The sequence below is a fragment of the Solea solea genome, chromosome 3 (assembly GCF_958295425.1).
Source record: "Solea solea chromosome 3, fSolSol10.1, whole genome shotgun sequence".
Classification (NCBI taxonomy): Eukaryota; Metazoa; Chordata; class Actinopteri; order Pleuronectiformes; family Soleidae; genus Solea; species Solea solea.
In genome coordinates, this window is record NC_081136.1 from 35,876,112 (window position 1) to 35,903,030 (window position 26,919).

A 26,919-nucleotide genomic window follows, 5' to 3' on the forward strand; every position below is an offset into this window, starting at 1 on the left:
TTTCAACCTCAACGGGCCCGCGAGGCTCTCTCTCTCTCTCTCTCTCTCTCTCTCTCTCTCTTCTCTCTCTCTTTTGTGTATGTCTCTCTACCCCCTCCCTCTGTAACTCTACCCATCGAGCCTCGCTGTGGTCTCGAGAGGAGAGAGAGAGCAGAAATCGTGATTAAATTTAAATGTTTCGCACATTTTAAGCGAATTTTCTGGGGGAAACAATCGTGAAAAATGAAATGGACTATTGTTAAAGCTACAGTGTGTCACATTTAGGAAGGTTTATTGGCAGAAACTGTCCAGACTAGCTAGGTTTCTATTCCAGTTTATCGCAAATCTTACACTTAATTATAAAAAACGTGTTTCCAATTCGGAGAGTTGCAGCAACCTCATTACTCCCGACATATGTCGCATTCCAGTTGAGAAGTCGTGGGGAAATAAAGGATAACACGGACCAAATGTTTCTCAGGGGTTAGTTAGTTAGCCATTATTAGCAATGCCACACAAACACAAACAGTTACGATAAATAATTAAACAGTACTTTGTTTACGACTGATTTACTAACAGGAAACTAGCGTTAAAATCACTAGTTTTCTCTATGGGCTTTGGTGTGGGAGAGTGAGCGGTTTACAAGCTTCAGTTTCCTGTTGGAAAAGTCTGTCTCACAGTGAGATAAAGACGTGAACGTGTTCTTAAGACTTTTGTAAAGTTGCTACATTACACCACAATAACAACCTGGTCAAAATCTTTACGTATAATAACGCATATGTGTTGTTTAAAGCACTTTAAATTCTACACATAAGATATAATATCATTTGTTGTTTGGGGATGATATACTGTGTAAGAGCACAGCACAAGAGGCTAAATAAGTCATTTGCACCACATATGTAGAAGTAATTAGACGGAGCACAGACTAAGTAATTCATGAGCGCAGAGACGTCGTTTGTGTTCACTAATTAGCCTCTAAATGAGTTTGTTTTTGTGTCACGGACACCTGTGTGCAAACCTACGGCTCTACAACAGGTGAATGGTGTGAGTGACACACGAGAGAACAAAGTGTTTGCGTTAAACTGGGGAATTATCATCCGAAAACAGGAAAAACACCAATAAAATGAAAAGAAATTCCAGAAATGTAGTCAGTTTACAGTATTTCTATACCGTGAGCTGTCACGTGAGCGTGAGCGCCCCCTGTGCCAAGAACCCCCACAAAGACATTCACTGATATTAACACAGTTGCTCATCCAGACACATTAACCTGGAAACCACACACAGACAAAGGTAAATTATCTGATGGGAGGCTCCTGTCCTGACTCGCCTCTGTGGAATTCAAACCACCCCCCCCCACCCACCCCAACCCCACCCAGCTGTGTAATAAAGGGGGAATTCAGCCAAATTTCACCCTTTAATCTTTTCTCTTTTTTCTATACGTTAAAGTAGAGGACAAACGAGGTGACGCAAACGTGCGTTTCACACAGTAAACAAACGCTGTGTGAGGCTGCCGTGACCTCTGACCTTCCAATTTCAATAGACACTTGGATCAAGCTAAATATGTAACAATAATAATAATCATTCAAAAAATATTTGCTTGTTTATTGATGTTTAAAAACATTTCTGTTATGCACTGGTTTAACATTGTCTTTTGTGCCTTCTAGCTAATGTTAGCACGTCTGGCGAACTTGTTTTTACCATGCTAAAGAAGCTAAACATGATGCTAGTTTGATGGATTAAATCCATCCACGGTGTAAAACATGGGTGCTGATAGAGTTACGGCTAATGTTAGCATGTCCTGCTGTGCCAACGTTAGTTGAGATTAAATCTCTTCTCAGGGCTAGCCACTGTTGTTAGCATAATGAATCGATAACAACGCTAGCTGTGGTATTTTGCGACATGTCTACAGTTACAAATGAAACGGTGCTATGTTTTAAAACAAACAAAACAGAAGAGCTGTAACGGTTCTGACAACAATAACATTAGCCGTAGTGTTGCTGGTCTCGATGACACGCACAGCTCTCCGACTAGCTACCTCTGCTAGCTTCTTCACGAATCACCAACTTTTGAAGAAAATGATTCTTTACCTCAGATTTTAGCTTTAGCTTCAGTTTTGTTTTGTTTTTATTTGCTCATCTAGAATAGATCAGATCATCTAAAATAGCAACTTGTAAGCTAGTTAGCTACCGTAAAAATTGGCTTATAGCAATCCTATTATGACAATAAACAAGAATCTTATTATTATAATACTAATTCTGAATCAAAATGGAGGACATTTTTATAACCAAATATGTACAATCTAGAGTTTTATAGAGCTATTTCAATTAGCACTCACATTTCTGTTTATTTCCATTATTCTTTTACAGAAACAAGCATTAATTCACATTTTCTGCTCTTTTTTTAGTATGAAAAGGTCACAATCTGATAAAAAAAAGAGACATTTTATTAAAAAGAATAAATGTTAAGTGCTTGTTACAGAGCGGTTTGCTTCAGCTCAGTTCCACCGTCTGTTTTCTGTCTACAGTTTCACACCAATGGTCCGACGGAAACAAGAGAAACCTCTGGGTCTGAAACACCAGACAACAACGATAACAACAACAGCAGCAGCAACGACGGTGATGAAGTGACAGCCGTCAACAGGGCCGGCAACTGTCTCTCATCCCCGGCGGAGACGTCGCAGAGAGACGAGCGGAGGAGGACGACGAGGAAAAGACTCAGTGAAGCGGAAGAATGAGTTTCTGCAGGCTGCGAGACAAAAAGCAGAGTGACCTCAATAAAGACGGAGAGACCAACGCCTGCAGCTCCATCGCAATTTACCCGTCTTATTTACCGTGATATTGTCATTTCATCATCGTTAAACGTTGATATTTTGTGTTGGTGAGCGATGAAATGCAGCTAATTTCACTGTTTGTTTAAATGTCTTCATCACTCACAGAGGTGAAAGGTCAGAAGATCGCCACAGGTTCATCCTCAGAGGATCGCGAACACGTTCATGCGCTCGCTGTCGAGATAATTCACTCGGCTTCAAAGCGATTTCGACCGAACCGAGCGTGAAAGTTATGGTAATGTATGTTAATTTTTTTGTCTCATAACTCGAGCACGGGAGAGACTTTGGAACGCCGGACGGGTCAGGGAATACGTGTGGTCACTGTCCGTCAGGATGTCAGGAGTTTCAAACGGCTGACATCATCCTGCAGAGGAGAAGGGGGGGGAGGGGAGGGGAGGGGTCAGAACTTCAAATGAAAGGTCACCACTGGAAATGGACACATGTTAGGACACGAGTCTGACGCATGTTTTCTGTTTCACTCGTGAGCTGTTTATTTAAACCATCAGATTACATGTTATATACTTTATACATGTATACATGTATACAACATAAACAATACATGTACACAAACAATACATGTACATATACATATACATGTACACAAACAATACATGTACACAAACAATGCATATACATATACATGTACACAAACAATGCATGTACATATACATGCTGCAGTGTAATATACTATTATCTTGAGCTCTATAATGGCACCTTATACCAGAGGTCTCAAACTCATGGCCTGTGGACCACATGGGGTCCTCCAGTCAATTTCATGTGGCACGTCACTTAATATCAAGAATCATGTTTATTCATACATGAATTTTGCATCATAAACACATTTTATTGTGGAATATATATATGTGTGTGTATATATGTGTATATATGTACATATACATATGTGTGTATGTACACATATATACATATATATGCATATATGTGTATATATACATATATACACATATATGCATATTGTATATACAGTATGTATATATATATACATATATGTGTATATACAGTATATATATATATACATATATGTATATATATATATTTTGTTCCCTATCAAAACAAAACACTTTTATTTTGAAATTTTGTGGGGAAAAAGTGAAATATTTTTAGCGATGTCAAAATGGTGATAAAGTGTTTTAAGCGTGTACCGAACAAAGAGTCACAAAGAGACGAGACACTCAGATACTGGTTCCCAAACACTGGGTCATGGACCCACTGATGCTTCACAGGAAAAGATTTTGGGGTCACAAATGTGCAGAGATTTGAAATAATGTGCACAAATGAATATGTAATTAATTTACCAATTAAAACAACATTAGTTTGATGAGCTATGGCTGTAAAATAGTTGCTATTTTATTCACAAATTTTCTCTCGTATGTAAATAATGCTCACTGATGAGATGTGACGTGAATGAGTGAATGCATGCATGCAAAAAAAGGGAATAAAAATGAAAAGGATACTCTGTCCCAATCATGCGACGCAAACAAAACCTCGTTAAGTCAATTTAATGTTTTTATTTAGCGTCTATTCAGTCCAAAAAAAAATCAATGATCATCTACAATCTCAGACGTTCCACACGTCAGGCTGTAATTACACCCTCTTCATCCTCGTCCTCGTCATCCTCATCCCAATCATTTCCTGAGACGACGACGACGATGTCGCGTGTGTTTGTGATGCAGCTGCAGCCTCGTTTCATAGATTACTGTCAAACACTGTCACACGCGCACGCACACACACACACACGTGCACACGCACACACACACACACACACACACGCACACAGCATGCATATGTCAGTGAGAGAGAGAGAGAGCCGAGCAGAGCCTGGGGGTTTGAAAACATCCCACTCAACTTATCTGTGACTCAGTGTGTGTGTGTGTGTGTGTGTGTGTGTGTGTGTGTGTGTTCTTACCTTTGTGAGGACAAAAAAAAACATAGGGGGTGAGGACATTTTTGGGGAAAAGTGAGGCCATTTTATCCAGTTGTCCTAACTTTTAAGGGCTTTTCAGGGTGTTAAGACCTGGTTTAAGGGTTAGAATTAGGTTAAGGGTTAGGCAGGTGTGTGTGTGTTCTTGTATTTGTAACCTCTTCAGGACCTTAATAAACATTGACCTTGTAAGGACCAGTTAAGTCCTCATGGAGACCAAAAACCTGGTCCTCTTGAGGCAAACCTTATGTCTGAGGAGCCGGTTAAAGTTTAAGACTTAGATTTGAGATTAGAATACTGGTTAAGGTTAAGTTAAGGCAAGGTTAGTGAATAACTGGTGATGGTTAGTGATGAGGCTTTTAGAAGTCAGTGCAGAGTCCTCAGAAGAATAGCTGTGTGTGTGTGTGTGTGTGTGTGTGACATTCAAATGTTCAAACGCTCAGTAAACAGGAAGTGTGTCTCTGAGGGTTTTGAATGAAAACACCTGCTGCAGGTGAGGGAGACAATGATCGCGTCCACCGTCGTCACTGATGTTGATTCACAACCCTTTAGAAAACAAACCCTGTATGTACTCTATATACTCCCCTATGTGTATATACTGTATATATATATATATAAATATATATATACAGTATATGCATATATGGTGTGGAAGTAATGACATATTTAAATATAAACAAATGTCGTTTCACCACACGTGTGGCGACGCCCGAGTAAACGTGTAAGCGTCGGAATAAACTCACAGCGTGGAGAGAAGCACGCTAAGTATTGACCTGACCAAAATAGCATGCTGGGCGCCATTTTGTGTCTTTGTGCCGTCCGGTAACTTCATCACATTTGTGACAACATTTGTGTCAATGTTTGACATCATTTCAAAATAAAGGCGATTGTTTTGATACATAACGATATATTATTCACAATAAAAAAAAAAAAACAACACGTATTTATTCACACAAAATCCCGCATGAAATCGTATGAAGGGCCACATTTGGCCGGCGAGCCGCGTGTTTGAGACCTAACCGAGGTTTTATATATATATATATAAATTCAGTCTCAAATTCAGTGAATTAACGAAGTATCTCCTCCGTCGTCGCGATCGGTTTGTGTGAAACTTTCCAACTTGTATCGTAGTCGGAAGTCCGAATTCTCGCGGTGGAACGTTCGTACTTCTCGGAAAGTCGGAGCGACCTCACGTAGGATTGATTCCATGATGGCTGCCCCTCATGCTAACACTGATGTTATGATACGACAAAAGAAAACCCCAGACATTGTGACGGATCAGAACCATTCAATTCAACAGAATCTTTTTTTTTTATTGATCTACGACATGAACGCTTTGAGTTCAGTGGAAAAAGTTATTTGACCGCGCAGTGGCTCAGGGTCTGCGCTCGGCACACTCCCTTCCCCGCGACGATGAACGCCGCTCCCCTGTAAGTGGCGACGCAGTGGCCGTCCGTGCACAGATCGCACAGAACCTGCTCTTTCTTTTTGTCAAAGAGCTCCTTCTCCGGCTCGGCGAGGAAGCCCAGGAAAGTCACTCTGTCCCCGGGTTCCGCACCACCCGGAGGATCCAGGATCTCCACCTTCTCTGGGGAGGTGGCGCACATGACCATGGCCTGGGACAGGACTCCCCGCACCTTGGCCGGCCTCAGGTTGCAGAGCAGGATGACCATGCGGTTCAGCACCTGGTCCAGAGGGAAAAGCTTGAGCAGCCCGCTGACCACGGTTGTGGGTGAAGCTTCTCCGACGTCCACCTGCACCACGACCAGACTGCGGGCGTCTGGATGCTTCTCTGCTGAGATGATGCGACCGACGCGCAGCGACAGATGCTTCCCGTCCATCTCGACATCCTCCTGATCAGGAGCTTCCACCGTTTTCTCCACTTTCATTCCTTGTTGTTTTTTTCCTCCGACTGCTACTTTCGCCACTCGCCTTTGGGATGGAGGTTCTGAGAAAAGAGGCAGAAGACGGAGAAGGTTTTGGAGGCTCGAGCTCAGCTGATGGCACTTCCCATCAGCTTTGTCCTGCTTGGTGAGGATGGTGTCCTCCTTCAACTTCCTGCTCCTGCTTCACCTGGTCCACCTCAGTGTCCTGGCTTCAACCCACATGGACTAGGAGTTTGTTGATGGTCTCTTCCAGGCGCAGTCAACCCAACAAAGATTATTAAGTGTAAATGATGGTGCTGGAGATCACAGATCAAAGCAGCCATGAGACACAAGTGGTCGAGAACTAAATCTCAAAATTTTATTTGGTACAATAAGAGATTCCTTTGATCTTTGCTCTCCTTTCATTTGCTTTCCGCAAGTTCCTTCACCATGGTTACTAAAACATCTGAAAAGATCAAGTTTCACAGCACAGTTCTGTCAGAAGATGAACAATAAGAAGGAACCCGGAGATTAAAATAAAGAGCCTAATAAAACAATAATAAAACAAACGGCACAAAAAATACAAAAAAATCTGTGACCCCTGACCCCTCAGCGTCCACTCCTGCTAACCCCGCCCCTCTGCAGAGAGAACGGGAGGTCCATTCAAACACACCGAAACTCCGCGAACCCCGGGATGCGACAGTCGCTGTAACAGCAGAGAAGGCGGCAGCTGCACCAGAACCAGGACCAGAACCGGACCCGGAACCAGGAGCAGGAGCGGACACTTCAGCTCAGACGCGCCGAACAGCAGGAGGGCTGAAGCGGCCGCACACACGCGCAACACCCCGCAGCCGGAACACAACTCACCGAGCGCACTCTGCTAGCGGGAGGCTAACGGCTGACACCGACATGGCGACCGGCTCGTACCACATCTCCAACCTGCTGGAGAAAATGACCTCCAGCGACAAGGACTTCAGGTAAGATTTAAAATGAAAATAGCAAACCTTGAACCGACCTCACGCGAGCGGAGCCCCGGCTCTTCTAACGCCGTTTTAGCAACAGAGAGACAGAGAGCGAGAGCGAGGCCTCATGCTAACAGCTAGCCTGCCACCTGTCTGATCATCGTCACACCGCTAACCAGCTAGTTAGTGCTCAGCGCGCTGGTTAGTTTGGTCCAGGGTGTTAACTACCAGCTGCTAGTGATGTTAAACCCGCAGGTCAGCCGCGGGTTAACGCCGCCGGTTTTCCGTTAGCTCGCCGCGTTAGCCGGGTTAGCTGCAACTTCTGTCATGCCGCAAGCTAGCATGATGTCAGCTAACGCTCGATTGACCGCCGGCTATAGTCGTTTACGTGGGAAGTTAGCATGACAGCTAGCTGCAATAATGATAGAGTTGTTTCTGTTGTGTTTCTGCTCGTTGGCGTGTGTTTTTATGAGTGTATGAACACATTAAAACTGTATTCACGTTAAAACTCGACTGTAAACAAACTAAACTGAGATTAAGCCTGGAAAAATAAGACTGACAAGTTAATAAACACATTTAAAATATAGAACTTAAAACTTATTGTTTTAACTCCATTGCAATGTTTATTAAAAAAAAAAAAATAATAATGGCCTAATTATTCGACTAACCAGTTAATCAGTCTACCCTCAATTAATCTGCAGAAAAGTTATTGATTAAGAGAAAAGTGAAGAAGAGTTAATTGTTACTTATACCCGTGGCTATGGTACGTGAGCTTCCTCTTGTAGTACTTGGAAATCAGAAAAAGTGTTCTTCATAAAAAAGTAAATAATAATAATAAATAATTTCTGTCCCCCATTTTTCCTTTCATCCCTACCTGTCGAGGCAGAGGCTGCACATGTCTGAGTCTGGTTCTGTCATGTTGTCCATGCACAGAGCCTTGAGATAATGTAATGTTGTGACTTGGCGCTATATACAAATGAAACTGAATTTAATTGAATTAAAAAGTCACCTTATCTCTCACTCCATCTTAATCTAATTTCTTAATCTTTTTTTACACCTCTGCATTTTAACGTTAATAATGATAATGTTACTTCAAGAGCTCAATATTTTCTCAGGTGGTATAAAAAGTTTTCTAAGTTTTGTAATGTCGCTTAAACCAAATTGCTTGTGAACGTTTTAAAGTGACAAACAAGAATTATAAATATGATCGTTATAAATTGCCAGCTCCTCGATGCAGCCTTCCGCTTGTGGGGCATTTCAAAATAAATCACCAGGATTGTGTGTTGTATGTGTGTCATATATACCGCACAATTTATTGTAATATAATCTAAATTCCTGTACGACCAAGTGCAGTATCTGAGTCAAAAGGTGATGCAATTATTTGGTGGCGACAAAACAAAGTTATGGTAGAATTGTGTCTTCAACGGGTCAAATGTTTGTTTTGTTTTCCTGAAAATGACACTTCAGGTGTCAAGAATGTTAGTTGTACCATCATGAGGTCTATGTGTAGGTCAAGTATCAACCTGGTTGGGAAACAGCTTTTTAATCCCCTTAAAAAGTAAGTAAGTGAAACTGCCGACTCATGCCTAACAGTGGCAGTGATATTGTGATGTATTGTCACAAATCACGAGTCGTGTGTTTGGAACTAGACAGCGCATCAACCTTTCCAATTATAACCACTGTTTACATGGGAGAATGTACCAATAGCCACTTTATTAGGTACGCCTGTTCATCTGCTCGTCAGTGCAAATATCCAATCAGCCAATCACATTTCAGCGAGTTAATGCATTTTAGGGGCGGTCACTTTTCCCCAAAAGTCAAGTTTGAACTGATATTACGAAACTACTTTTAGTTTACATTGTTTCATGTCCTGTCTGTTTCATGTATTTATGCGACGTACAGCACTTTAGTCAACTCGGTTGTTTTTAAATGTGCTGTATGAATACATTTGGATTGGATTGGACTAGGGCTGCCACAAATAGATTATTATTCTATTACTTAGACATTTTTTGGACGAAACAAGACATTTGAGAACGTCATCATTTCCAGTTTTGACAAACACCCGATCAGTGTTTTTTTCAACATTTTCTGACATGTGACGGACCAAATGAGGACTCGATGATGAAATGAATCGCTATTCGCAGCCCGAGCGGAGTTTCAGTGTGCGTTTTGTCGGATTTAAATTCTCCATAAAGTTTGCATATCTTTTAAAACAACGAGATGTTGATAATATTGTTGATTGTTGTTTTGTTGGGTCAAAATATGGATCTGGCGACGCATCGCCGTCTGTCCTCGCTCAGTATGTTGTTACTTCACGTCTCCTCATGGAGGCGCTGCTCAAATAAATGAGGTAAAACGTGGGTGGAAGTTACCAGGCTGAAGAAGAGGGATAATGGTGGAGAGAACTACGTTGAGTGATGCTTCATCCACGTTCAATATGTAGACTTTATGACCTTTGACCTTTCTCTGTGTTGTGAATAAACACAGTTTCACGTGTTTTCGTCACGTGGACAGCTATTGCGACGATTGTCCTGCGATATGTCACAGAATCGCGGTATTATTGGTATCGTGGACCACGTGTATCTCGTATCGTATGTGAAGGATGAATGATTTTGTTGTGTGCTTGTGTTGTCGTAGAAAATGACCGTGTCGTTGTTAAACTAGAGGCTGGCATTAATTACGCTCTTTAAAAAAACAAAACAATAAAACGCCCATTGAACGGACGAATTTCACAGCAAAAGCAGCATCGTTTAATTTCTGGCAGCAGATCATCGTCTCATCGCGCTCGCTGCAGGAGTACGTGGAAGTTGTCAGAACGTGTACGTGTCGAGGGTTTTGGGGGAAAGCGCAGCTGACCTTGAACACGCCGCTGTTAAAGGAATCTTCTCAGCTTTAATACGGAGCGGCGGCGGCTGCTGCTGCTGCTGCTGCATCAGCAGAGATAATTACGCTTCTTTCTGTTCAGACGCTGCTCACTTCACAGCGCAGAGCTGAGCACTTTTAATCTGCTGCTGCTGCTGCCGCCGCCGCCTCCTGATAAATGTGGGATTAGACACAGTGTCAGTAAATGTGAGTGTGTATTAAAGCGGCTGAAACTTTCACTATTTTTACTCTCAACAGTTCATGTATTTGCAACGTAGACATTCATGCAGTTATATAGACATTTATCTGATGCTATAACTGTTGTTTATGTGTTAAATGACTTCAGCGTGTTTTTGTTTTTTCTCCAGATTCATGGCCACAAACGACCTGATGACAGAGTTACAGAAGGATTCTATCAAACTGGACGACGACAGTGAGAGGAAGGTCAGTCACACTGGTTTATACTGTTTATACTCTGTAAATTCTGGTTTAAACTATTATAATTGTTTTAAACCGGTTTATAGAAGTCAATCTTGTTTACACTGTTGTTAAACTGGTTTACACAATTTAGACTAAGTTTTTACAGCTTCATACTCTTTGTAGTAGTTTGTACTTTTCTATAGATCTTGACATCTGTGCAGGTTTCTGATGTTTTTGTTTGGAGCAAATCAAAGTATTGATTTATTGATTGGTTGTTGGGTTGATTGACAGGTGGTGAGGATGATTCTCAAACTGCTGGAAGACAAGAACGGAGAAGTCCAGAATCTGGCTGTCAAATGGTAAAAACTCACATTTGGTTTTGTTCTTAGGTTTAATTGTGTCTATTGTTATTTAATATCGGGGTTTACCTGTAACTGAGGGTGCGTTTGTTTCGTCAGCCTGGGGCCCCTGGTCAGTAAGGTGAAGGAGTACCAGGTGGAGACGATAGTGGACACTCTGTGCACCAACATGCTGTCGGACAAAGAACAACTCAGAGACATTTCGTCCATCGGACTCAAAACGGTGATCGGAGAGTTACCGCCCGCCTCCAGTGGTGAGAACGAAAACAAACGCCTCCACCTGTCGCCTCACACGGGTGCTGCTGCCCCCTAGAGATTAACAGTAGAACTGTCACTGTCTGTGCTCCAGGCTCTGCTCTCGCTGCCAGTGTTTGCAAGAAGATAACTGGGCGTCTGACGAGCGCCATCGCCAAACAGGAAGACGTCTCTGTCCAGCTGGAGGCGCTGGACATCATGGCCGACATGCTCTGCAGGCAGGGGGGGCTGTTGGTGAATTTCCACCCCTCCATCCTCAGCTGTCTGCTTCCGCAGCTCACATCCCCCAGACTGGCCGTCAGAAAGGTAGGACTCGCCCACTTCACAGTGACGGGGTGTGTGTACAGTGTGAGAGAGCGCCCCCTGCATTAAAATCCAGCCTTAGACACAGAGACTCACGACATCTGAAGTGTTTATCTCACTGTTAGACAGACTTTTCCAACAGGACACGGGAGTTTGTAAACCACTCACTCTCCCACACCAAACCCCAGAGAGAAAATCAGTGATTTCAGATGGCTGGGACACAGGAGCTGCTGGTTTACTGCTGCCTCGTGTGGTCACTTTGTGTCACTGAGGTCAATCAGATAAAAGGAATTCAAAAGCCAAAGTGACAAAATAAGACGTTAGAACTCAGTGATGGAGGCAGCAGTGGATCAACAACTCCTGTGTGCTGTGATGTTAAAATGACTGATTTTCTCTATGGGCTTTGGTGTGGGAGAGTGAGTGCTTTACAAAACTTCAGTTTCTTGTTGGAAAAGTCTGTCTCACAGTGAGATAAAGACGTGAACGTGTTAATAAGATATCGTAGAGTTAAACTAACATAGAAGTGTCAAATTTTAGACGTTTTTTTTTCCACCAAGAGTGCACCTGCCAGGTCCAGTCAGCGCTAAAATCAGAACTATCCCTTTAACTGACGGCTAGGTGCTAATTAATTTCCCTTTGTTCATGGTGACGGAACATTTCAGAGGACCATCATGGCTCTGGGCCACCTGGTCATGTCCTGCGGGAACCTGGTCTTCATCGACCTCATCGAACACCTGCTGACGGAGCTGGGCAGGAACGACAACATGTCCACCACCAGGACCTACATCCAGTGCACGGCCGCCATCAGCAGACAGGCGGGACACCGGATCGGTGAGTCACGGCGGCGGCGTTAGCGGCGGCGGCTTCCTCCTCTCTAGCATCGTTAACAAACCTCATCTCTCTGCGTGTGTGTGTGTGTGTGTGTGTGTAGGAGAGTATCTGGAGAAGATCATCCCTCTGGTGGTGAAGTTCTGTAACGTCGACGATGACGAGCTCAGAGAATACTGCATCCAGGCGTTTGAGTCCTTCGTCAGGAGGTAACACACACACACACACACACACGCTGTGACATCACAGACCTCCATTTACAGTCTGTTCTCAGTGTTTTAGATTCAGGCGAGTGTATTGATCCCTAATGGACGAGTGATTGGCCCGCGTCACGTCCAGGCTCCACAAACGCCACAGAAACAGATCAAATGTTTCAGTCTCTAATAAAAGTGTGCGTCGTAACGATACACCGACAAATCAGAGACAACAAGAAGTGTTGTCTGTGTTCAGCGGCCTGATGTCAGGAGGAACACAAGGATTCTATCAGTAAATGAAACGTGTTTCCACTGCGTGATAATCCCAAATCCCTCTGCTCAACTCCCTGTAATCTTTCAGCCCACCTTCACGATGCTGTTCTTTCCACTTCTTAATCCACAGTAGCAACAAATAAAGATTAAAGTTGTATCAAATATCCTGAAAGTGAGGTTTTTTTTTTTTTATCAGATTAGAACTCGAGTCAAACTTTCCTTTTAGTTTAATTTAATTTAATCTAATCCCTGCTGTTGCCGCTGAAAAGGTGCCCCAAAGAAGTTTACCCTCACGTCCCCACGGTCATCTCCATCTGCCTGCGCTACCTGACCTACGACCCCAACTACAACTTTGACGACGAGGACGAGGACGACAACGCCATGGACGCCGAGCAGAACGACGAGGATTACCAAGGTACTGAGATTGACAGATTAATAATGTGACTGAAATTAGCGGGCAGTGATCCTGCTACACGGCAGATTCTTCTTACTCGTTTGGTCAGAAAATAATGATTTTGTTTTGTCCACAAACCAAAATGATTACATTTTAATGTTTTTTGTTGTTATTTGGAGCAAAAAAACAGAAATTATTCACAATTTTGAAGCTGAAAAAACACTAATAGTTGCAGCTCTAATTTATTACCACTAGGTAATAGATTTTGTAGTTTGCTTAAAGAAATAGAGGGTCGTTTTAAAGGCACAGTGACGACGTCTGTCCCTCTGTCCGTCCAGGAAGCGACGACGAGTACAGCGACGACGACGACATGAGCTGGAAAGTGCGGCGGGCGGCGGCGAAGTGTCTGGACGCCGTCGTCTCCACACGCCACGAGATGCTGCCCGAGTTCTACCGCTCGGTGTCCCCCGCGCTCGTCTGCCGCTTCAAGGTACGAAGCACGACTCATCCGTAGACTCGTCTTGTGTTGATCCGCTCATCATCATCGTCATTGTCATCATCATTAATGGAAACGAACGGCGTGTCTGTGTCTTCAGGAGCGGGAGGAGAACGTGAAGGCCGACGTCTTCCACGCCTACCTGTCGCTGCTCAAACAGACCAGACCGGCTCAGAGCTGGTTGACCGACCCCGACGCCATGGAGCAGGGAGAGACGCCGCTGACCATGCTGCAGAGCCAGGTAATCCACACCAGACCCTGAACCAGCAGCTGAACACTGGCTGCAGTACCGTGCTCATGCACCTGGTGGTGCTGTTGAACACTGTGGTGTGTGGATGCCATTGTGACGGTGACAGGAAAACCCTCAGCATCCGGCGCCACCAAACACGACCACGACAAGTTTGAACATGATCTCTCTCTCTCTGTGTGTCTCTCTCTCTCTCTCTCACTCATTGTTGTGGATGTCTCTCGCCCTCGCCTGCAGGTGCCCATGATAGTGAAAGCTCTTCACAAGCAGCTGAAGGAGAAAAGCGTGAAAACGCGTCAGTGTTGTTTCAACATGTTGACAGAGCTGGTGAACGTCCTGCCCGGAGCGCTGACTCAGCACATCCCAGTACTAATACCTGGTAATTTACTACTGAGTACTGTCAAAGTAAAGTCTCTGCCACCATCAAGAAAAACAGATTTTAACCATTTAACTAAAGACTTGTGTAATAAAATCAAGTCTGCGACGTCTTAAGAACACGTTTCACGTCTTTATCTCACTGTTACACAGACTTTTCCAACAGGAAACTGAAGTTTTTAAACCACTTACTCTCCCACACCAAAGCCCATAGAGAAAATCACAAAATAAGACATCAGAACTTAGTGATGGAGGCAGCAGTGGATCAACAACTCCTGTGTGCTGTGGTGTTAAAATCACTGATTTTCTCTATGGGGTTTGGTGTGGGAGAGTGAGTAAGTTCACAAACTTCAGTTTCCTTAAGAAAAAGATATCGTAGACTTTAACTGACACATTATTTGTTAAGCGGCTAAAATCTGTCGGTTAATATCTCATAAAGTCACAAAAAAACAACTTCCCCTTTAAAAAAAACATAAAAACACAGTCTTGTTTTTCAGGAATCATTTTCTCTCTCAACGACAAATCGAGCAGCTCCAACCTGAAGATCGACGCCTTGGCCTGCCTCCACGTCATCATGGTCACGCATCCCGCTCACGCCTTCCACGCCCACGTCCCCGCCCTCGTGCCGCCCGTGGTGGCGTGCGTGGGAGACCCCTTTTACAAGATCACCTCTGAGGCGCTGCTCGTCACACAGCAGCTCGTCAAGGTCCGGAGTCGCGAATCTGTAAAAAAAACAAACTCCTCCCCGACGTTCCACGCCATTGACGTGTGACGTCACTTTTTGTCTCCTCCAGGTGATCCGACCTCTGGACAGCCAATCGGAGGGTTCGGACAGCTTTGACCCCTCCCCCTACATCAACGACCTTTTCACCTGCACGATCAAACGCCTAAAAGCCGCCGACATCGACCAGGAGGTGAAAGAACGAGCCATCTCCTGTATGGGACAGATCATCTGTAACCTAGGTAACCGCTGCCTCCACCTCGCCACAGCGATGATGTCATACTGTTGATCGTGCGTCTCGTTGAGCTCGCGTTGTCTTTTTGTTGCCCAGGTGACCGTTTGCCCGCCGAACTTCCGGGAACGTTGCTGATCTTCTTGGAACGACTCAAGAACGAGATCACGAGGCTGACGACAGTGAAAGGTAAGCCCCGCCCACCCCCTCTCGCCTCCACACGCCCCCCCAGGTGGGAGCGTATGAAATGCTACTGACCGCGTGTGTGTGTCTCGTTGCAGCTATGACGCTCATCGCCGGCTCTCCGCTGAAGATCGACCTGAGGCCGGTTCTCCCCGACGCCGTTCCCATCCTCGCCTCCTTCCTGCGCAAAAACCAGCGAGCGCTGAAGCTGTGCACGCTAGCGGCGCTCGACATCCTGCTCCGAAACTACAGGTAACGCGCAAACCAACGTGCTACGTAGCGAAGATCTCCTGTCACGACGTGTGTGTGTGTATATATGTATGTATATATGTGTTTTGGAGGCGGAGCTTAGATCAAATGTGGATATTGGACATTTGTGAATTTTTTTGTTTTTTTACTCTACCTTCATTTGGTTCGTGTCTGTACGTTGTCCATTTATTTATTGACGTTAACTGAGCTAAACTAAAATAAAAATGACGACTTTCAGTGTTTGGGGGCGGGGCTTTAAATTACATGTGAAAATTGGTGGGAAACTTTGTTTGAAATGTTTGTTTTTGTGGTTTTTTTTCCCTCAGCTCGGCGGTGACCCCCGTCATGGTGGACGCCGTCCTCGCCGAGCTGCCGCCGCTCATCTCAGAGAGCGACATGCACGTGTCGCAGATGGCGCTGAGCTTCCTGTCTACGCTGGCGGTGACTCACCCGTCCTCGCTGGGTCAGCTGAGCGGCGGCAACATCCTCCAGCAGCTCATCGCGCTGGTCCGGTCCCCGCTGCTGCAGGGCGGCGCGCTCGCCGCCATGCTGGAATTCTACCAGGTACGACCTCCGACCTCACGCGGGAGGGGTCACGCGACTCGCCGCCACCCGGGGTCAAACACTGACTGTGCTTGTTTGTGTCCAGGCGCTGGTCTCCACAGAGACTCCCGGCCTGGGCTACATGGACCTGCTAAGGATGCTGACCGGTCCCGTTTACTCCCAGAGCGCCGCGCTGCCCCACAAGCAGGCGTACTGCTCTATTGCCAAATGTGTCGCCGCACTAACCCGAGCGTGTCCAAACGAGGGCCCGGCTGTGGTGGGACAGTTCATCCAGGTGAGAATGCTCCTCCCACTAGGACGCAAACGTGAGGTCGTCCGTGTCGCGGTTTTTTTGTGCGAAGTTAAAGTTTTCCTCGTTTGGTTTTGTTCAGGACGTGAAGAACAGCCGCTCCACAGACTCCATCAGGCTCCTCGCTCTGCTGTCGCTGGGCGAGGTGGGACACCACGTGGACCTGAGCAGCCAACCGGAGCTGAAGACGGTCATCCTGGAGGCCTTCTCCTCCTCCAGTGAAGAGGTTTGTCTCCGTGGTTCTGGACCCACATCGATAAAACAAATGACTCGCAGATCAATTTAAATCAGCTTTGACAGATGTGGCCGTAAATGAGGCACGAATGAGGTTTGTCTTATTGTCCACAGAAGGAACCAGATCATTTCCTATCACTCACGTTAAGTTCAGTCTCAGAGCTTTGTTTAGTTGATTCATCGTGAGTGTAGAAAACCTTGCGATCTATAATGTTCTTATTTAAGATTCTAAAAAGTTCATGAGATCGTGTCGTCTCGTTCCTCTCAAAAAACACAACTGACTTTGAATTTTAGCAACTATTTAACCTTCTATAAAGTTTTTTATATTTACTCTCACCAAAAATGTAGTGTTTTTTAGAGACGTTTTCAAGAGTTTAAAGCATTTTTTTGTGTAATTATTGCAATAACAATAATTTTATTTGGGCTATTAGTCAGAATTTCATATTTCTCTCCCCCCCCCCTTCAGGTGAAGTCGGCCGCCTCGTACGCGTTGGGCAGCATCGCTGTCGGGAATCTTCCGGAGTATCTTCCCTTCGTCCTGCAGGAGATCTCGTCCTCTAAGAGACAGTATCTGCTGCTGCACTCGCTCAAAGAAATCATCAGTGAGAGCTGCAGCTTACACTCTTAATCTGTGTGTGTGTGTGTGTGTGTGTGTGAGTGAGTGTGTGTTTGGTTTTAATCTGTGTGTTTGTGTTCAGGTTCAGCTTCGGTGTCCGGTCTGAAGCCGTACGTGGAGTCTGTCTGGACGCTGCTGCTCAAACACAGCGAGTGTCAGGAGGAAGGGACCAGGAACGTCGTCGCCGAATGTCTTGGAAAACTGACGCTGATCGACCCCGAAACGCTGCTGCCGCGACTCAAAGGATACCTGCTGTCAGGTAATCAATAATCAATCAATACCGCCACCCACAATCTCAACCAATAGAAATAAAGATGATTTTAAGCCCTGCCTCCTTTTTTTCTCCTTACAATCTGTCTCTAAAACAAGTTTTGATTGATGAGCAGGTCAATTATTCAAACCCATGGATCAGTCACGTGATTGTTGATGTGAATTATTGATGATTGATTGATTGCAGGGTCGTCGTACGCCAGAAGCTCCGTGGTAACGGCGGTCAAGTTCACCATCTCTGACCAACCGCAGCCCATTGACCCTCTGCTCAAGAACTGCATAGGTAACACTGACACACACACACTCTTACTCTTCATTGATCATGTATTGATCGTTATTCATTGATCAGGTGACTTCCTGAAGACGCTGGAGGATCCGGACCTGAACGTGCGCCGCGTCGCCTTGGTAACGTTTAACTCGGCGGCTCACAACAAACCCAGTCTGATCCGGGAGCTGCTGGACTCGGTTCTACCGCAGCTCTACAACGAGACCAAAGTTCGCAAAGAGCTGATCCGAGAGGTGAGAGGAGAAACCTGCGGTCATGAGGTGGGGACGGGGGCGGGGCCACTCAGGTGTTTGACCTCTGTGTGTGTGTGTGTGTGCAGGTGGAGATGGGTCCGTTCAAACACACAGTGGACGACGGTCTGGACCTGAGGAAAGCAGCGTTTGAGTGCATGTACACTCTGCTGGACAGTTGTCTGGACCGCATCGACATCTTCACCTTCCTCAACCACGTCGAAGACGGACTCAAGGACCACTACGACATCAAGGTACTGCAGTACTACTACTACTGTTAATGTACCACTACGACATCAAGGTACTGCAGTACTACTACTGTTAATGTACTACTGACAAGGTACTGCAGTACTACTACTACTGTTAATGTACCACTACGACATCAAGGTACTGCAGTACTACTACTACTGTTAATGTACCACTACGACATCAAGGTACTGCAGTACTACTACTACTGTTAATGTACTACTGACAAGGACCACTACGACATCAAGGTACTGCAGTACTACTACTGTTAATGTACTACCGACAAGGACCACTACGACATCAAGGTACTGCAGTACTACTACTGTTAATGTACTACTGACAAGGACCACTACGACATCAAGGTACTGCAGTACTACTACTACTACTGTTAATGTACTACTGACAAGGACCACTACGACATCAAGGTACTTCAGTACTACTACTACTGTGACAATACTACTGACAAGGTACTGCAGTACTACTGCTACTACTGCCAGTAGTATTGCTGCTCTATAGCGGTCAGTACTGCAGTACTCCTATTATCAGTACTGCAGTAGTACTATCACCAGTACTGCAGTACTATTATCGTCGGTGCTGCAGTACTGCTGCTTGTTTAACTTTGTGTCACTGTGTGTGTTTTCCAGATGCTCACCTTCCTCATGTTAGCCAGACTGTCGTCTCTGTGTCCCAGTGCTGTCCTGCAGAGACTGGACAGACTGGTGGAGCCTCTGAGAGCCACCTGCACCACCAAGGTACACACACACACACAGACGTCTCATACTCGTTCCAAACACCAGGGGGCAGTGAAAAGGTCTGACACAATCAGTCTGTCAGGTTCAGTGAAGGAGGTTGGATTTAAAGTTGACCTCTGACCTCCTGAAACTGGCCCTGGTGTCATTGATGATGGTGTAAACAAACAGAGTCATGTGACTTCTTCTATTATGGCTTTAACAGCTGTGTGCAGCCATGATGTTGCATCACTGCCATCAACTCAACACCCAGTCTGTCATCTCCCGTCTCACCCTCTCACCGCCTGACTCATCCTATCACCTCTTGTCTCACCGTCTCATGTCTCACCCTCTCACCTCCTCAGTCTCACGTCTCACCCTCAGGTGAAGGCTAACTCGGTGAAGCAGGAGTTTACCTCCTCAGTTTCACTCTCTCCTGTCTCACCCTCTCACCCTCAGGTGAAGGCTAACTCGGTGAAGCAGGAGTTTGTCTCCTCAGTCTCACCCTCTCACGCCTCACCCTCTCCTGTCTCACCCTCAGGTGAAGGCTAACTCGGTGAAGCAGGAGTTTGCCTCCTCGGCCTCACCTCCTCAGTCTCACTCTCTCATCTCTCACGTCTCACCCTCTCACCCTCAGGTGAAGGCTAACTCGGTGAAGCAGGAGTTTGAGAAGCAGGACGAGCTGAAGCGCTCGGCGATGCGAGCGGTGGTCGCTCTGCTCACGATCCCTGAGGCCGAGAAGTCGCCGCTCATGTCCGAGTTTCAGTCCCAGATCTCGTCCAATCAGGAGCTGGCGGCCATCTTTGACTCCATCCAGAGGGACTCCAGCTCCGCCAACATGGAGTCCATGGACACCAGCTAAACACACGGACTACAGTTCCTTCAATGCAACAAGCCACCACCACCACCCCAACCCCACCCCCGTCTGCTGCTGGAGCGCTAACCCTGCAGCATGTTTCCATGACAACAGGACTCAAACACATACACACACACACACACACAATTAATGGTTTCATGATGCACTGACTTCGGAAAAAAAGAGGGAGGAGACTGAAGTACGACAAAAAAAACACGGAAACAAAGAACAAACAAACAAAAAGAAGAAAAAATAAATAAATTCCTGAAAAATAAATTCCACGTGAGGCTCGGAAGCTCCTCCTACTTCCTGTTTGTTTTTCTAGCGCGGTCATCTGATTGGTCGATGTCCCTGTCTTTTTCTTTTCTTTTTTTCCTTTTCGTAATTCCAGAAAGTTCCACAGGTGCTGTAACCTGATTGGCCACTGCTGAGTGACTGACAGCTGGCGTGTTATCAGAACTGACCAATAGGGGGCGACAGCCTTTTCTGCCTGAGGCTGTGACAATGGGAGGAGGGGGAGGGGCTCGCTCTGTTTTGTTTTTGTTTTTTTTGCGAAACATGTAGGCAACCAATGGGATGCTTGGGAGTTACGTCGGGTGGGAGGGGTTTTACTGTTTGTGGACCAATCAGCTTCATTGTTTACCTACCCTCGACCCCCACAGGTAGGGAGGAGGAGGAGGAGGGGTTATTGGACCAGGCCCCACCTGACCACACCCGCCTGGACCACATGATGGCGTTACTGTGCAGTTGTCGCTCTGGTAACCTGGTTTAAGTAATCTGATTACAGTGCCGATCAAATCGTGCATGTAGCGCAGACAGTACGGCGTACGAACGCACCCCCGGTGTTTGGACACTCCCACTTACGTTAAAGCGGTGGCGCATGAGTCGGCCTTAAGTCTGGTTTGATTGAAACCAAACTCGGTGCGGTTGATGTGGGTTTGTGGCGTTGTGATCTATTTTGAGTTTTAAACTGGATTCAGTCTTGTGTTTATTGAACCAGTTTGATCCGGTTTGATGCGGTTCAGTCCGGTCTGGTCAGGACAGTTCACTGTTGTTTATCGCCTAAGAAAAATAAAAAAAGGTCCATTTCTGCCTGCCTTCATACTCAGACTGTGTCATTTCTGTGTGTGTGTGCGTGGTTACTCAGATTAGGATTAAACCTAACTTTAATCTCAACCTCCGTCTTAATCTAAAACAAACCCCAAAGTTCTCACTCAAGCTGCACTGATCTTCACACGCTTCAGGTTAACGACTTCCTGAACGGAGGAGCTGCTCTGGCTCTGATTGGCCGCTTCAACGAGGCAGAAAGTCGTCAGAGCAAACAAAGCAGCTGATGCTCGTTCATCCGGTCGCCTAGCAACAGCTGAATTGATAAAGTGTGTGTGTGTGTGTTTGGCTGATCATTGACATGCTGATGATTTTTCCTCTTTTGAAGTTGACTAATTTATTCTGCTCTGATGAACCGACGAAAAAAACGCTGAGGAGAACCAGGATTCACGCTCACACCAGTGAACTCATGATGTGATGAATTTAAAGAAAAAAAAGTCTACGATGTCTTAACACGTTTGCTTCTTTTACCAAAGTTTGTAAAGCGCTCACGCTCCCACACCAAACCCTATAGAGAAAATCAGTGATTTTAACGTCACAGCACACGGGAGTTGATCCACTGCTGCCTCCATCACTAAACTCACATGTCTTATTTCGTTAATTCAGCATTTAAAATAGTTGGTCCAGATTAACTTCAGTGACACAAAGTGACCACACGAGGCAGCGGTCGACCAGGAGCTCCTGTGCCCCGTGAGCTTAAATCACTGATTTTCTCTATGAACTTTGGTGTGTGAGAGTGAGTGGATGAGATTTTTTGTTTAGTGGCTAAAACCTGATTTCCCTTGTGTTGTCACAATGACACTTCTAAAAAAAAAAGCTGAACTGTCCCTTTAATTCCATGAAATCAAGAGCTGAGTTGCCTGTGTTTGTGATCACACACACACACACACACACAGGATGTAAGAAGGGGAAGTTCAAAGGGAGACCGTGTGTGGGTGTGTCACTGTCAACTTTCACACACACAGTCAGTCGACAGTGAACGGCAAGAAATAAACCACATTATCCAGTTTATAATGTAAAAAACAAACAATAAACTCAGATTAATGCTGTTTTAAATTGTGTATAATATATTATTAAAACATAATAAGTGTCAGTTATATAATTCAGTTTTTTTTGTTTATATTTAGTAAAGGATGTGATGGAAGGGTTAAAGAAGATTATTCCTTTATCTAAAAAGTTAGATAAATTAAATATTTAACAAATATAGTGCTAATAAAAATAGGGTTTTTTTAAAATATTTTTTGATGAAGGTATTTAAATATTTTTTCTTTTAATACAAAAGTAAAATTTTATATATTTTTGTATTTTTCATGTTTTTTTAACAATCTTTTTTAATGAAAACAGATTTTTTGTTTTTTTAATAAAAACAACAATGTTAAAATCAATCAAATGTTTACAAAGTGATACGTTTTTCCATGTATCTTTTTTTTAGAAAATTAATTGTTAATGTAAGTTTAGTTACTAATTGATTAAAAACTGATTTTTTTCATCTTAAAATACAATTTTGTATTTAAATTTAAATTTTTGATTCAACAAAATGATATTGTTTGTTTTTTGACAAAAAAAAAATACAGTAAAATATAAATATTTGTGCGGTTGAAAAGAAACTTTTTCTCTGTGCAGGAAGCGGAAGCAGCTGAGGCTGAAACGTCATGAGAGAAAAAAAGCATGTATAGCGGAACAGGAAGTTATTGTTGAGCTTTTCAGTATAAAATCGTCAACACTAAATTGTCAAACAAATGCGAAACAAATTTTGTGTAATGATTTATTTCACCAAACATTTTTCATGGATTATTTAATGTGTAAAATATGTATCGCTGTGAGACTTTTATTTTATAAATTGAGGTCATCTATTATTATTGAATCGAATTAAATTTAGTCAAAACATGACTCATTACAAACTGGGTCATTCCGGGTCATGAGTATGTTTAAATGTATTCAAAAAATCTTATTTTATTACATTTTGTTATTCAGTATTTCTATGAATATCCCAGTTTGAAAACAGGCAGATTGGTGGCTTTTAATTTGAAAGCGCCGGCAGGAAGCAGTTAGCGTTCACCACGTGTGGCTTGACGTCGGAGCGCGGCGGCAGCAGGAGGGAGCGGCTCTGGTAGAGCGACATCCACGGAGAGTGGAGGAAAGAGAGAGAGAGCGCAGCGCGGCGGACGGGTGGATGACGGTGAGTCCCGCTTCTTTTCTCTCTTTTCCCCCCGTTTCCGCTTCTTTTCTGGTCTTTTCTTTCTTCTACCGTCACGCACCTGTCGGTAAACCCGTGTCGGACCGTGACACCCGGGTGTAGACACACAGACAGATAGATATAGACGGAGGGAAGCAGGGAGACAGGCCGGTGCCGCGCCGAGCAGGGCTGGGTTTGCGGAAGCGACCGACAGGCGGACGGAGCGGTAGAGAGACAGACAGTCAGAGAGACAGACAGGCAACAGACAGACATAAGCTCCGTTTGTAGTAATAATAATAATAATTGTTGGTGGAGGTGGTGTGGGTGTGGACACACAGAGACAGAGACACGGAGACAGCTGGGAGCATCATGGCGGCTGTGTGTCTGTAGCGGTCTCTGTTCTCCAGCCCTCAGGTCCCCCAGACAGCGGGGCCTGCTGCCCCTGTACGGCCGGGTGGGGAGCTCTCTGAGGCGGCAACAGATTTGCGGAACCCCCGCTGCGCTGCCGGAGAAAATAGAGAGGAAGTAACTTATCACAGTTGGAGTTTATGTGTGTGTGTGTGTGGGTGTGCGCGCGCGCTCTAGGACCTTTTCTTGTCAGGACCAGTAGTCCTCATGGAGACCACAACCTCATTTCTGAGGAACTGGTTAAGTTATGATCTAGGTTAATGATGTCCAAGTGTGTGTGTGTGTGTGTGTGTGTGAGAGAGTGAAGACAAGGCTTGGTTTTATTCCTCTGTTGTACTGTCAGCAATACACACACACACACACACACACACACACTTGGTATTGACAGGCCCCACCTAGTTGTGGTTGACTCAGGGATCTGTGTGTGTGTGTGTTTCGGTCACTGTCAAGTGTAAAAAAAAAAAGCAGAAACAAACACTGAGGAAATACTGAAATGTCATTTTTAAAGTTTTTAATACAACTGATAATCTGATAGATTTAACCTAAAGAAGTATATTCAAAGTAGTTGTTACTTTTAATCCGGTTCATCTCTCAGGTTGATTGTTTTAATAGAATCACTTATTTTGTCAAGAAAAGCTTATTGTTTTGCTTTGTCATTGTTGGTTTAACAACATTAGCACCATGCTAACACCAATTAGTCCGATAATCAGATTATAAATGATAATATTTTTTTATAAGTTTTTATTTCAAACTGCTCTCGGCCATGTTGTGTTTTAGCTAGCCTGTGGCTAACTTTGAGCAAGCTTCCTGTCTCTTGCTGCTGATGGAATTCCAGACTCTCTGTTATGCTAACAACATGGCGCTAACATTGGTCAGTCTGATAATAATCGGATTATTACTGGATGTGTTGACGCAGATTAAAGGAAGAACGTTATGCGGTGTTTTAGCTAAGTTTTGGCTAACTGCCATTGCTTTGCCGCAACGTCACCTCATGAACATAATTGTCCAGAAGGGGGCGGGGCATTGTTTTTTTTCCCCCACTAACCTCACAAGTAGTTGTTTTTCTTGCTAGGTTAACTGTTAGTTACTAGCTTTATCTGTTAGCGTGTAACAGATAAAGCTGTAGTTGTAACCTCTCTCTCTCTCTCTCTCTCTCTCTCCCCTGGCCTCGCCTGCTGTTGCCGCTTCCCTCGCTAACTTCCTCTGAATCCCTGAACTCGTCAGGACTTGTTGCGTCACGCTGAACGCGGTTTGTTGTATTGAGGAACTCAAACTTTCACTCTCTGCTCTGGACGTGTCAAGTCTTCTGCTGATGGCAGCATCAGGCTAACGAGTAGAGCAGGAGTCCAGATCCGCTCCAAATTTAACCTGTTTGGATATTAGCTTTCTTGTTTTCATCCAGATTTGCTTTAGACTGAGTTAAGAATAATCCTGGGTTAAGGATTTAAGGATAGCCTAGGTTTAGAGATAGGGCTTTGCTGAGGATAGTACTAGGCTAATGATAGCCCTGGGCAAAGGATAGTCTTGACTTAAAGATTGCCCAGGGTTAAGGATTTTCCTAAATCAAGGATAGTCCTTAACTAAGGATAATGCAATGTTTTAAGTAGCTCTGGACTAAGGACAGTCTTGAGTTAAACATTGTCCTAGGTTTAGGGTAGTCCTAAATTAAGGGTAATCCTGGGTTAAGAAAAGCCCTAAATTTAGGATGGTCCTAAATTAAATAAAGGACGGCTAATGACAGTGCTAGAGTAAAGATAGCCCTGGGCTATGATTGTCCCAGGTTAAGCATAGTCTTATGTTAAAGGTTAGTCTGGGTTATGGATGGGCTATCACAGGCTAAGGATAGATATAAATCAAGGATAATCCCGGGTTAAGAACAGTCCTCCTGAATTAAGACCAGTGCTGGTCTAAAGATAGTCCTCTTTCAAGGATATCCCCTGGTTGTCTTGTTCCATTTTCACACATTCACTGTTAACACAGGTTTAAGGTTCCACACTTCTCTGAACCCCCGGGGGGTTAAATGTCTCTTGGAAATGTTTAACAAATTATTTTAACTCTTTAACAACAAACAGGTTAAAAGCTTAGACCTGGGACAAGAAGCACCGGGGCTAAACATCAGGGCTAGAGTTAGCCCATTTTGGAATGAGGATTCTGGGTAATAGTGATGGTACTATTTGATCCTGACATCAACTGCTTAAACACTCACAACAAACACTTATCTCATCACCGCGGTAACCAAGGCAGGATCTAAACAGATACAAGCCCACATTTGTGTGTGTGAGTTCTTGTATTTCTATCATTGTGAGGACCGGTGTCATCTTCAGACCTTTTGAGGACCTTTTTTTTTTTTTTTTTTTAAAATGAGGACATTTTGTTCCTCACTTTGGGACAAAAGTGAGGATTTTTACATGTTTGCCCGTTAATAGGAAATGGGCATTTCTTGAAAATGTGGTCCTTTTTTTGACGTCACCTGTGGGTGGATTCTTACCAAAACTGAATGAATGAGAATGTCCTCGGGTGATGATCGACAAAAATTCAGATTGATCCGTGAAAAAAAAATAAAAAACTATAGACAGGAAGTTGCTAACAGAAAACTACAGTTAAACTTTAAAGGCATTTTTAGGGGTTATAGTTACAATTAGGTTTAAGTTAAGGGTTATGCATTTAGTTGTGATGGCTTGGGATGCCCTATGTCTACGCATGTCCTCATTAAAGATGACGTACAAGAGTGTGTGTGTGTTCGTGTGTCCTGTTGGGTCTTGTTGCCACCAGCACCAGAGGCTACGAACATACAGTGAAGCATGACTGGTATGCTACACACAAACACACACACACACACACACACACACACACACAGAGGACTTGTTGTTTGTCCCCAAAATAAACGTGTGTCCCCACAATGTCAGTAGTGTGTGTACGAGTGTGTAAGTAATGCAGGTACACACACAA

The 26,919-nt window shown here is 44.4% G+C and overlaps 3 protein-coding genes across 4 annotated transcripts in view; 2 read left to right on the forward strand and 1 right to left on the reverse strand.

Annotated features, from left to right (window-relative positions):
- Positions 1-5,525: 5,525 nt before the first annotated feature.
- LOC131456386 (aminoacyl tRNA synthase complex-interacting multifunctional protein 1-like) lies at positions 5,526-7,099 on the reverse strand. Its single transcript, XM_058624675.1, has one exon. It carries the CDS (start codon positions 6,629-6,631, stop codon positions 6,098-6,100), a length of 534 nt encoding a protein of 177 aa, XP_058480658.1. The 5' UTR covers positions 6,632-7,099; the 3' UTR covers positions 5,526-6,097.
- A 186-nt stretch (positions 7,100-7,285) lies between these two features.
- cand1 (cullin-associated and neddylation-dissociated 1) lies at positions 7,286-21,387 on the forward strand. 2 transcript variants are annotated; one of them, XM_058624542.1, is made up of 25 exons: positions 7,286-7,584; positions 10,800-10,875; positions 11,143-11,210; positions 11,310-11,464; positions 11,560-11,771; positions 12,431-12,599; positions 12,700-12,805; positions 13,333-13,478; positions 13,796-13,947; positions 14,054-14,194; positions 14,438-14,579; positions 15,073-15,281; positions 15,370-15,538; positions 15,628-15,717; positions 15,810-15,963; positions 16,287-16,524; positions 16,610-16,798; positions 16,896-17,039; positions 17,514-17,649; positions 17,746-17,922; positions 18,121-18,216; positions 18,283-18,452; positions 18,539-18,703; positions 19,340-19,447; positions 19,883-19,990. In XM_058624542.1, the coding sequence occupies exons 1-25, from the start codon at positions 7,517-7,519 to the stop codon at positions 19,973-19,975; spliced, it is 3,573 nt and encodes a 1,190-aa protein (XP_058480525.1). In that variant the 5' UTR covers positions 7,286-7,516; the 3' UTR covers positions 19,976-19,990. The 2 variants fall into 2 exon arrangements, with proteins under 2 accessions (XP_058480525.1, XP_058480524.1); XM_058624541.1 differs by lacking the exon at positions 19,883-19,990 and adding an exon at positions 20,061-21,387 and having other exon boundaries at positions 7,287-7,584.
- A 2,072-nt stretch (positions 21,388-23,459) lies between these two features.
- Positions 23,460-26,919, forward strand: part of LOC131456385 (ras-related protein Rap-1b) — a 12,673-nt gene continuing 9,213 nt past the window's right edge. The window contains exon 1 of the mRNA XM_058624674.1: positions 23,460-23,565. The gene's annotated coding sequence lies outside the window, so the exon portion shown is untranslated. The remainder of the gene's footprint in view (positions 23,566-26,919) is intronic.